The sequence below is a fragment of the Lissotriton helveticus genome, chromosome 4_1 (genome assembly GCF_964261635.1).
Source record: "Lissotriton helveticus chromosome 4_1, aLisHel1.1, whole genome shotgun sequence".
Taxonomy (NCBI): Eukaryota; Metazoa; Chordata; class Amphibia; order Caudata; family Salamandridae; genus Lissotriton; species Lissotriton helveticus.
Window position 1 is genome coordinate 976,524,399 of NC_136063.1, and position 12,440 is coordinate 976,536,838.

Genomic DNA, 12,440 nt, shown 5'->3' on the forward strand with positions numbered 1-12,440 from the left:
TGGTGTCTTTTATTCAGTTGATATTTTCTCCCGGTAAATGAGGAATGTAATGTTGTCAAGGGGGTGGAAGCCACCACGTCACCCACTGTTCAGTTTCGATCTGGCCACCACCATTAACGGGCCTCCAGGTCTACCTTTTTGTCAGTGGCCTCATGGCCTAGGCCACAAGTTAACACTACAGGCGACATGTGAGCCAAAGCTGTGATATTATATTTAAGTGCTGCGGAAGACAAAGAATATTTCCTATTTGCTCATACTTATAAGGATAGCCCCATAGGAGTTCATTAACACACGGGTGATATGCCATGAGCTTAAAATAAAACGTGTCCCACTAACTCGAACGGATAAACGTGCTTTGCTAGATAGTGTATCTAGTAAATGCAGCTGCCGTACAACAGTGATTATTTAACACTCCAGCAGATGGCGCTCCTGGAGTAAAAATGGATATGTTCGGGTTCCTGTACAATCCTAGAGACTTTATGGGTTGCTCTGCAGGACAGATTGCACTACTAACTGGAAAGCTTCACATTTCCAATACAAACAGAGAAGCTCACTGGCAAGGAATGGACTAGAGATATGGCATAGAGTGGAAGCACCTTGTTTCAGAAAAAATAAGGCTAATTGGATTTTCTTCCAGGATCAAGGTAATGTCTATGTTAAATACGCAGAATAATACTGGCAGAGCGGCACACTTTGACAGTGTGTGCATTACGCATTACCGCATTTAACCGTTCACGCAAGAATTAAAAAAAAACATTCTTTCTTTGGTGTTGTATGTCATAGCATTTCACAGACATGCAGTAAACGTTGCAAATAGGGTGCTAAAAAGCGCAACTGTCGATAAACATTGGACAAAGCAAGGGGGCCTGCGCATGCACAAAAAAAAAATGTGGATTATTATTATTATTATTATTATTATTAAATGTGGATTATTATACACTCGCACCTGCTAGAGGAATCACAAAATGCACATATATATGACATTTTCACAATACTAAGAAAAGTTGCAATAATGGTTGCAGTAGCGTTCCCCCACTTGTCACCCCGAAAACATTTTGTGGCTGGGAGTCGCAGCTCCGGACCCCGCAGAAGAGGACAATTATGGTGCCTCAACCACCCGCCCCAGATCTTCTAGAATTTACAAGGACAACCCCTGACTGGCTGTAGCGGGCACCGGGCGTTTACCCGGTGGCTGGTATTGTGGCGGTGGGGGACAGTTTTGTCACTGGGAGCCAGTTTTGCAGCAATGTCACAAAAGCAAGAGCAGTGCTTCTTACTAGCAGGCTCCCAGGCGGGTCGAGCAGCAATCTGCCAGGGCTAGTTACTGTTCCCAGTCTGGCCCTGCCTGCTTGTGTAGGTGACCGATAGAGGTCTAATCCCCTTTTCCACTCTGCCAGTGTTAGGATACCCTAATATCGCACCACGTCACACTTAGCCGACACCAGCCTTAAATTGCAGAAGAAAAGCTGCGCCCTTGGAATCTGCTCTCCAAATGCAATGTAGCCTGTCCCTGGCATAATACACCAAGTGGAGGATTTTAAGTTGGATCAGGCGTGGGCGGGATATTATCGTCGCCTCCCTTGGGTGCATCAGGGTCGCCTTCTAGTCCACATCCTCCAGGTCTCCCACTTCCAGGCACCACTGTTCTCTCAATTTGGCCAATCTAGCTGGCATGTGGTTATTTAGCGCTTTGTATGTGAGGGAAATGGCTTTAGACGATAATATTTCCATTAGCAGCCGTCCTTTCAGAGGGGCAAACTCGGGTAGGTCCATCAACGCAATACCCACTTCTCTCCACGCATGGTGTAGCTAGACATATTTCAGGAATTAGTTGTTGTGCATTGAGTCGTCATGTCTTAGAGTCGTGAACTACAGCCGATCACCACCCTCAAGGAGATCTTCCACACAAGAGATCCCCAGAAAATTCTAGGCTCCAAACACTTGTTAGTTCCTGGTCTCACTCAACCACACTCGCTCCCAGAGCGGCGTCTCCTGTGTCAACTTACCCCACCAGCCTATGTGGCTGGTGGCCTTCTACTAGATTTCTATTGCCACTTGAGCGGCCGGCAGTCTGTCGTAATCCCTTACCCCAATAGAAGTAATGGAGACCGGACCGGCCACTGAATTGGCTACGTTCCAACCTATAGGTGGAATGGTCCTGCGGTGCAAATATCCAATCATTCACCGCCACCAGTAGTAGGACCCAACATCCAGGAGCATAATACCTCCATTGTATGGGTTGCGCTAAAGGGTGGAGAGGGCTATTCTCTGGTGTTTGCCACACCACAGCAGGGAACGCATGTATCTCTCCAGGCTGGTAGACTCAGTTTCGGGGAGAGGGTAGTACGTATTATGGATGCTGCACAGCAACTTTGGGAGAGTAATCTTTTTGAAGATGGCTGCATGTCCCAGCAACATGAAGGGCAATGCATACCACCGCTCCACTTCATTGTGGAAGGCACAGACCACCCTGCCACGGTTCCTGGCAAACACGTCTTGAAGAACCAAAGTCTTCGGGTTCACCTGTCTTAGAATACAGAGACACAGGATACTTCTGAGTGGCGTCAAAGATCAAATTTATTGGCTGCAGCCAGTAACAGAAGTCCTAGAAGTCAACACGGTATGAGTTCTCAGGAGACTGCTCAACTTTACAAAGCAAGTCATCCCTTTTTATGCCAAACATTATGCTTCAGGCAAACATTCCTTGTTTACAGTTTAACCAATCACAAGTTTCCACAACAAAAGTATTGCATGACGACAAACCCATTTTACAGTTGTCCGGCCCATAATCAATCATTGAACAAACCCAACATTCTTCTTTAGACAAGCCGGACAAACCCATAATAAAAATGACCACAACCCATATCGTAAATAGACCATAAAAGAAGAAACAGAAACAGATAGAAGTAGGATAAGGCATGTTTGTGTGCAGTAAAACGTTATGATGTCCTGTGCTCTGATACTTAATCTTGATCAGCTAAAGGGCAGGAACTGGTTTAACAGGGTCAGCTTCAGGCAACAGGGTCAGTTCACTCAGGTCAAACAGGAGTCAGCACGAACTCGAGCTAAGGTGTACATGTCCTTAAAAGACTAGTTCAGCCACAGTCATCGGCCTATGTGAGGGCAACCACAAAATGGCTGCTGTTAGACGGGGACCTGGAGGGTCGGCCGAGCACAAGGGGAGAGGCCTCCGGTGAGGGCCGTCTCCAGCGATCGTACAGACAAGTAACTTCCCCCCCCCACAGATGGACACCACACGAAGATCAGAGTAACACCTTTTATAGGCAGTTCTTGAAGTAAGGTAGTACGATACAAGGAGATCAGGACACGATGATCCTCTCAATTCTAGTCTCTAGTAGGGGAAGGGGGTAGCGGGACAGTCTTGGTACCTACGGGTACTGAGGTGAAACGGCGGTAGCTCACAATCCTCGAGCTCGGTGGTCGGACGGGTCGGACCGCGGCAGCGCCAGCAGGTCCCGAAGAGATCGTAGGTGGCAACGGGCCGCGGCAGCGCCAGCAGGTCCCAACGAGGATGGAAGGGACAACGGGCCGCGGCAGCGCCAGCAGGTCCCACGAGGATGAAGGTTGCAGAAGGCCGCGGCAGCGCCAGCAGGCAGGACGATAGTTCACAAGGCAGGGCTGCGGCAGCGCCAGCAGTCCGTCAAGGATGAGTTCTTCTCGGTGTCTCTCGACTCCAGGATACAACTGCCTTCCTGCTCTGGGGCTGCCTCGGTTATAGGTCTGGCGCCCTTTGATGTCCGGACCCTCGCACTGGGAGGTCGGGAGGTCCGGGATGAGGGAGTCCAGACACCCAGCAGGGGGGTGGAGCCAGCACCCGGGAGGCTGGGGGCGATCGGCACCTGGCGGGGGAGAGCCATCGACACTTCTTTCTCCCATTAGCCTGCCAAGTGGTCCGTTCACCTCCTGGATGGATGGTGGTGCCGGGATGGCGGGGCCTGGCCGGGCCCAGGGTTGGGGTCGAGCTGAGGCCACGCGGCCGCGTGGTGCAGTGTCCAAGATGGCGGCTGGGCCGGGCAATGGGACTGACGGGGGCCCGGGCCCGTGACACAGAGATATCCGGGAGCAGGCGTCCCGGAGGGGACGGGTTGCGGGTTGCTTCTGCGGGTAGCCCCCGGAGAACCGGTGTCTGGGCCCTGTCGTGCGGGGAGGGAGCGAGCCCTTCGTGGGGCCTGTCCAACATGCGTCCCCCCCAGCTGAAGGCGGGGAGAGTCACCCATCCTCTTGGGGACTCTCCTCGTCGAGGCGGAAAAAGCGGGACAGGCCATCCGCGTTGGCGTGGTCTTGGCCAGGGCGATGCTCCACAGTGAAGTCCATCCCCTGCAGGGAGATGGACCATCGCAATAGTTTGGGGTTCTCCCCCCGCATTTGCATTAGCCATTGCAGGGGCCGATGATCTGTTTGTACCCGGAAGTGGGTTCCGAAGAGGTAAGGCCGGAGCTTCTTGAGGGCCCATACTACTGCGAAGGCCTCTCGCTCAATGGTGCTCCAGCGCTGTTCTCGGGGCAGGAGGTGTCTGCTGATGAAGGCCACTGGTTGGTCGACTCCCTCGGGGTTCAGTTGGGAGAGGACGGCCCCGATGCCATGGTCTGAGGCATCAGTCTGGACGATGAACTCACGGCTGTAGTCGGGGGCCTGGAGCACAGGAGCGGTGCACATGGCGGCCTTCAGCCTCTCGAAGGCCGCTTGACAGTCGGGAGTCCAGTTGACTGTTTTTGGGTTGGTCTTGGATGTGAGTTCCGTGAGGGGCCCCACAATGCTGCCATAATCCTTTACGAACCGCCGATAGTATCCGGTGAGCCCCAAGAAGGCTCGGACCTCGGTTTGGGTTACGGGGGGGCGCCAGGACTGGATGGCAGCGATCTGGAGCTGGAGGGGGGCCACCAGACCGCTCCCCACTTGGTGTCCGAGGTAGGTCACGGACCCCTGGCCGATTTGGCACTTGCTGGCCTTGATTGTGAGGCCGGCCCGTTGGAGGGCCTGCAGGACCCCTCGGAGGTGGCGGAGGTGGTCTGACCAGTGGCGGCTATACACCGCAATGTCGTCCAGGTATGCGGCGCTGAACTCTTCGAGGCCCGCCAATACCTGGTTCACAAGTCGTTGAAACGTGGCTGGAGCGTTTTTCATGCCGAATGGCATCACTCTGAAATGGTAGTGTCCATCCGGGGTGGAGAAAGCGGATCGTTCTTGTGCCCTGGGGGTGAGGCCGATCTGCCAGTAGCCCGCCGTCAGGTTGAAGATGCTTAGGTAGCGGGCCGCCCCTATGCGGTCAACTAGTTCGTCGGCTCGGGGGATGGGGTGAGTGTCGGTTCGGGTGACAGCGTTCAGACCCCGATAGTCGACGCAGAACCGGAGCTCGGGTGTGGTGCCCGGGGCCGCAGCTTTGGGGACCAGTACAACCGGGCTGGCCCAGGGGCTGTCAGAGGGTTCGATGACTCCGAGTGCGAGCATCTTGGAGACTTCTTCTTGGATGCAGGTGCGTACCCGATCTGGTACCCGGTACGGCCGGTGTCGGATAGGAGGACTGTCGCCAGTGTCCACGTCGTGCAGACACCAGGGGGTGACCCCGGGTGTGAGGGAGAATAGGTTTGCAAATTGCAGCAGGAGGGCCCGACAGTCTTGGCGCTGCTCCGGGGTCAGAGCCTCGGAGAGTTGGACCCCGTCCACCGAACCATCTTTTTCCCCGGCCCCCAGTAGGTCAGGGAGGGGCTCGGAGTCCTCTTCTGCCCCACTGTCTGTAGCCATCAGCAGGCTGAGCTCCGAGCGCACGAAGTGGGGTTTGAGTCTGTTGGCGTGGAGGACCCGGAGGGGGTTCCGGGGGGATTCCATGTCGATGAGGTAGGTGACGGGGCTCTTACGCTCGATCACCTTGAAGGGCCCGTCCATTTGTCCTGTAAGGCACAAGGTTCGATGGGGGACATCACCCATACCTGCTGGCCCGGCTCGAATTCGATGGAGGAGGCATGTTGATCGTACCACTTCTTCATGTCCTCCTGACTGGCTTCAAGATTGGCTTTGGCGAGCTCTCTGAATCGCCGGGTCTGATTACGGAGGGTCAGGAGGTACTTGTAGACGTCTGGAGGGGTCTTCAGGGGGGCCATTTCCCACTCTTCTTTAACTAGGCTGAGAGGCCCGCGAACAGGGTGTCCGTACAGGAGTTCGAAAGGGCTGAAGCCGAGGGACTTCTGGGGGACTTCTCGGTAGGCGAAGAGGAGGCACGGTAGTAGCACGTCCCACTGGCGGCGTAGGGGTTCTTCCAGCCCCATGATCATCCCCTTGAGAGTGCGGTTGAATCGCTCGACCAGTCCGTTTCCTTGCGGGTGATAGGGGGTTGTGAATTGGTAGGTGACTCCGCACTGTTGCCATAGGGATTTCATATATTTGGAGATAAAGTTTGTGCCCCTGTCGCTGACGACTTCCCTGGGGAAGCCCACTCGAGAGAAGATCCCCATTAAGGCTCGACCTACCACTGGTGCTGTTACAGTTCGAAGGGGAACCGCCTCAGGATAGCGGGTGGCGTGGTCCACCAGGACCAGGATGAATCGATGCCCTTGTGCTGTCCGGGGGTCCAGGGGCCCCACAATGTCTATTCCCACCCTTTCGAACGGGGTGGTCACAACGGGGAATGGTTGAAGAGGTGCCTTGAGCTTGCGGCCGCTCTTCCCGCTGGCCTGGCAGGTCGGGCAGGACCGGCAGTGGGTGGAGACGTCATTTCTCATTTCCGGCCAGTAAAATTGAGTCACCAGGCGGTTGTATGTTTTGTCTTGCCCCAAGTGTCCAGCCAGGGGGACATCATGGGCCAAGTTCAGAAGGAAGTCTCTGAAACGGAGGGGCACCACCAGCACTCGACTGGCCCCCAGCTCCGCTATTCTTTGTTCGCTGTACAGTAGGTCATTGTCCCAATAGATCCAGTGGGCCCCTGCGGTGTCTCCTGTGCCCTGGGCGAGCGCTTGCTGTCGCAGTCCCTCGAGGGAGGGACATGTCTTTTGCTCTTGCCGGAATTGTTCTTGGGTGGGCCCCCCTTCCTGACGCCACTGAGCCAGGTCCGGGAGGTCTTGGGGCTGAGCGGGCTCTTCGTGGGTTTGTTCCGGGGTGTCCGCAGGGATGGAGTCTCCCTCTGAAGCGATCGGGGGAGGAGGTGCTGGCCATTCGGGTTCTTCAGATCTAGGGATGGTGTCGGCGGCCATGGACCGGGTTGTTACGCACGCCCAGCCCGGGAGGCCTAACATCTCCAGGTGCTCTCTTCTTTCAACGGCTGCCCACGGGGAACTCTCGAGATCGTTCCCCAGGAGGCAGTCCACGGGGGCATCGTCGCGGACAGTCACTTTTAACATACCGGAGACTCCTCCCCATTCGAAGGGGACGCAGGCCATCCGACACAGGCTCTCCGAATTGTCGGCCGATCGGACGGGGCAAAGAATGTTTGGCAGGATTTGTTCTGGGGTCACCAGGTGACAACGGACGGCCGTCACACTGGCCCCTGTGTCACGCAGGGCTTCGGCCTTATGCCCATTTATGTTCACCCACTGGCTGTATTTCCTGGTGTTGGCTGGTAGGGGAGCCCGCGGGATCAGGTCTCTTCCCCCTAGGCAGGCCAGGGTCATGGCGGCAGGTTCCCACTCGGGCTGCTCCTGCTCATACTCTTCAGGCTCTTCGGAGACTTGCTCTTCTCCTAGGGCGGCGGCAGCCACCTGGCGGGGTCCGGGGGTCTGGTTCTTTGGGCAGGTCGGGTCACTGGCATAGTGGCCGACTCGCTGGCATCGATGACACGTAACGTTGGCTCGGAACCCCGGGCGCATCGGGGGGTTGCCCCGGCCGGCCAGGGGCGGGGTGTTGTTGACGGGAGCGGCCGGGACGGCGTCTCTGCCCCGGCCCTGTCCTCCTCCTCCTCCTCGGGGACGATGATGACCTTGGTTGGTTCTGTTCTGCTCGTTTGGCCCACTCCGGGTCACTCGGGTGCTCTCCCATCGGTCAGCCTCGGCGGCGAGCTGCCGTGGGTCAGTCAATTTACTGTCGAGGAGGTGCTGCCTGAGCTCGACGAAGCAGTTGTTGGAGAGGTGCTCCCACACAATGAGGTTGAAGAGCTGTTCGTAGGTTGTTACGTTGCTACCCTTGATCCATCCCTCGAAGGCTCGGCTGAAATAGTTTACATATTCTATCCAGGTTGTACCCGGGATCCGGGTGCAATTGCGGAACCTCTGGCGGTACATATCGGGCGTCAGCCCATATCGACTGAGGAGGGCGGCCTTCATGTGGTCATAGGACGTCATTTGATGGTCCGGAAGCTGCAGCAGGGCATCCCGGCCTTCATTGACGAATCTCCCCCATAGACCGGCTCCCCAGTCACTTCGAGCGATCCGGTGGGCAGTCATGGCGATCTCGTAGGCCTTGAACCACTGCTGTATGTCGTCGTTCCGATAGTATTCACGGACCACATCCTTGGGGATGTGGACCTTCTGTTCGGTAGTACCTGGGGGGCGCGGTTGCTCGGGCACCCCTAGGTCTTTGTTCTGTTTGCGCATTTCTATCTCCGCTAGCTTGCACTCGTGTTCGTATGCCAGTCTTTTTTCTTCGAGTTCTCTATGTCTCTGCTTTTCCTCTCGCTCTTCTTGGAGCCGTAAGTGTTCTAAGTTCATCTTTTGTTCTGCCAGTTTCAATTCTCCGTCTAATTTGAGCCGTGCCAGCTCTAACTCGTGTAGTCTATTTTTCTCTCGTTCTCGGATCTCTTCCCGGGAGAGATCCGTTCTCCTTTCCTCCGTCAGAGTGGTGTTTGTTTCCGGGGCTTCGGGGTCCCGGGGTCCGGCGATATTTGTCTCTGCCCAGGATTCGAGGGCGTGTTTGAAGTCCTCTTTCGTGCTCAGACCGGTGGTGGCAATGCCTAGTTCTATGCAAAATTGTTTTAGCTCTCGGTGGTTGTACTCTTCCAGTTTTTCCATCTGGAATTTCTCTGCAGATCCGCTCTCTCTGGTCGTCATTGTGGATTAGTCGTAGGGTGAGTTACTCTCTGTACGGTTTACGCGTTGGTTCGGATCGCGCCGCTGGCCACCAATGTTAGACGGGGACCTGGAGGGTCGGCCGAGCACAAGGGGAGAGGCCTCCGGTGAGGGCCGTCTCCAGTGATCGTACAGACAAGTAACTTCCCCCCCCACAGATGGACACCACACGAAGATCAGAGTAACACCTTTTATAGGCAGTTCTTGAAGTAAGGTAGTACGATACAAGGAGATCAGGACACGATGATCCTCTCAATTCTAGTCTCTAGTAGGGGAAGGGGGTAGCGGGACAGTCTTGGTACCTACGGGTACTGAGGTGAAACGGCGGTAGCTCACAATCCTCGAGCTCGGTGGTCGGACGGGTCGGACCGCGGCAGCGCCAGCAGGTCCCGAAGAGATCGTAGGTGGCAACGGGCCGCGGCAGCGCCAGCAGGTCCCAACGAGGATGGAAGGTACAACGGGCCGCGGCAGCGCCAGCAGGTCCCACGAGGATGAAGGTTGCAGAAGGCCGCGGCAGCGCCAGCAGGCAGGACGATAGTTCACAAGGCAGGGCTGCGGCAGCGCCAGCAGTCCGTCAAGGATGAGTTCTTCTCGGTGTCTCTCGACTCCAGGATACAACTGCCTTCCTGCTCTGGGGCTGCCTCGGTTATAGGTCTGGCGCCCTTTGATGTCCGGACCCTCGCACTGGGAGGTCGGGAGGTCCGGGATGAGGGAGTCCAGACACCCAGCAGGGGGGTGGAGCCAGCACCCGGGGAGGCTGGGGGTGATCGGCACCTGGCGGGGGAGAGCCATCGACACTTCTTTCTCCCATTAGCCTGCCAAGTGGTCCGTTCACCTCCTGGATGGATGGTGGTGCCGGGATGGCGGGGCCTGGCCGGGCCCAGGGTTGGGGTCGAGCTGAGCCACGCGGCCGCGTGGTGCAGTGTCCAAGATGGCGGCTGGGCCGGGCAATGGGACTGACGGGGGCCCGGGCCCGTGACACAGAGATATCCGGGAGCAGGCGTCCCGGAGGGGACGGGTTGCGGGTTGCTTCTGCGGGTAGCCCCCGGAGAGCCGGTGTCTGGGCCCTGTCGTGCGGGGAGGGAGCGAGCCCTTCGTGGGGCCTGTCCAACAGCTGCCATACACAAAATGGAACCCAAGGGTTCAGAACGAAATCCCTAAATACGTAGTGAATCCATCGGTCTAACATGACGAAAACACTCGTACTTGCCGCACTAACTAGTTACGGTTTGCTAATATCAAATTCGTAACGAAACCATGACCTTTATGAAACGGGTTCAGAATTCACGGAACCTCAGTCTCCCGATTCAGCGTCACAAATGCAAAGTTATTGAAAGCCACTGGTCACCACCTGTAGCACCCAATAGAGACCAGTGTGGTCCAAAGTGGTATAGGGATTGCACAGAATGGATTTATTCCAATTGATATGATAGCTTGAATGGGCCCATAGTACTCAAAAGTCTTGAGGATTGGCGTTATTGTGGTTTCGGGTTCAATGACATACAACAGGATGTCATTCAAGTAAAACAAGTTTTTTTCTTCCTTTCTATCCCGCTTAGAGATCTTGAATCCCTGGGTGTCTTAGTGGGAACGAATCACCGCTGTCAGTAGCTCAATCATAAGAGTGAACAGCAAAGAAGACAGGAGGCATCCCTGTTGAGTGCCGCTTTGTATGGGAAAAGCTGAAAAGATGATTTTCGTGGCGTGTTTGTAGAGGAATCTGACGTTGAGAAGCATGCACTGGAGTTGTACATCAGTGGCATTCGCGAGCGTGCCGCAGGGGCCTAGGTGTTAGGTGAAGCGGCTACAGTGGCAGGTGAAGGGTCCTTCTGTGGGTTATGGTGAGGTAATGCAGCTATTGTTCCCGGTTACTGGGAACCAGGGAGCGTAGCTTGGCGGAGGAGTACCAGCGGATGTCAGAATGTCCAGGGTTCCTGGTGTGCTGGCAGGGCAGCACCGCTGCGGTCTACATTCAGTAGGTTCCGGAGAAGAGAGGGGTACTAAGTGGCAGGGGTGGCTGGCGGCAAGTGGCGGGAAAAGGAGCGGCAGAGGGGGGCAGGGGCTGACTAATACAGAATACAAGAGCTGACTGACAAAACGGGGAAAGATTAACAAAACAAAGGCTAACTGACAATACAGTACAAGTAATGACAGCCGGACAATACAAGTAACAGTATTAACAATGTGACAATCTCAAGTGAGCGCAGGAGGTAGTGGGCGCAGAAGTGGGAAGAGCGCTCACAAGCTCAGTGCATGGTTCTCAGGCTAGGGTGAACCAGGGAGAGTAGATGAGTTCGGGGGGACTTGGTGAGGACCTGCTCAATGGGGTCACGCTGCGGCCTCCATTAAGTAGGTCCTGGGGAGGGAGGGGCACTGGGTAATGTCAAAAGGTCATTACCCCAAATTCATAGCTGATGCCCTCAACTTTAATAATGCCCTCAACAACAAGACACAATTTTGAGGGCCTTTATCAGTATTAATTATCCGTATTCCTTATTCACATTAAAGAAAGATATCTGAATATGAAGGGGGTCAGTATCGACATTGAAAAAATACCAAAATAGAAATTTTTTTTTGCTGCCACAAAACCCCACTGACGTCCACAAAAGGAAACGGAACAAAACAGTGCAATCCTCACAAAATATAATATGGTGCTAAGCAACACCTTCGCAAAATGTAACATCTTCCATGTATTTTATAGAATTCACTGTACCCTGGCACCCCCTTACCAAAAATAAGTGTACAAAGAGAGAATTACCCTCGTAGTCCAAAATAACTTCTTGCATGGTGCACTCCGCATCGCACAAAAACAAGTCAATGTTCCCTGATACATGTATGTGTGTATATAAATATAAATGTATTTGTGTATATAAATATATATATGTGTGTATATATATATATATATATGTGTGTATATATATATATATATATAAAAATATATAAATATATATATGTGTGTGTGGGTATATATATATATATATATATATATATATATATATATACACAAATATTCATTGCAAATTGTTACAATACTTTAGCTTTCCACATTTATAAAATAAGACGTACCTTCACAAGGTCTTTTTCTTTCATCCATGACGGAAAGGACAGGCCCTTCCTGAACACCTGAAACAGCACTGCTCTGATGGCGCAGTAGTTATCGCCTCTGACTTGCTGTATGAATTTAACATGATGCCGTTGGAATAATGCCTCGTACGCCTGAAACCGCAAAACAAACAGATGATTTCCCATACCTCCAACAGAGAATTTAATAAAAACATTTTTTTTACAGTTTCTCAAGTTCAGAAATACCACATTTAAAGCATATTAAATTATGAGTGGAAAAGAGAAAAAAATGCCTGGGTGGAGGGAGATTGATTTGGGATTTTTTGTGTGAAATTTTTAAGCATGTCCGGTAGAGAGGAGCAAAAG

General features: G+C 53.8%; 1 protein-coding gene across 1 annotated transcript in view; it reads right to left on the reverse strand.

The window, feature by feature from the left end:
* The window catches only part of OTULINL (OTU deubiquitinase with linear linkage specificity like), a 340,162-nt gene that overhangs the window by 73,504 nt on the left and 254,218 nt on the right, over nucleotides 1-12,440 (reverse strand). Inside the window, exon 5 of the mRNA XM_078687595.1 lies at nucleotides 12,078-12,227. Within this exon, the coding sequence (XP_078543721.1) occupies nucleotides 12,078-12,227 (150 nt within the window). The remainder of the gene's footprint in view (nucleotides 1-12,077; nucleotides 12,228-12,440) is intronic.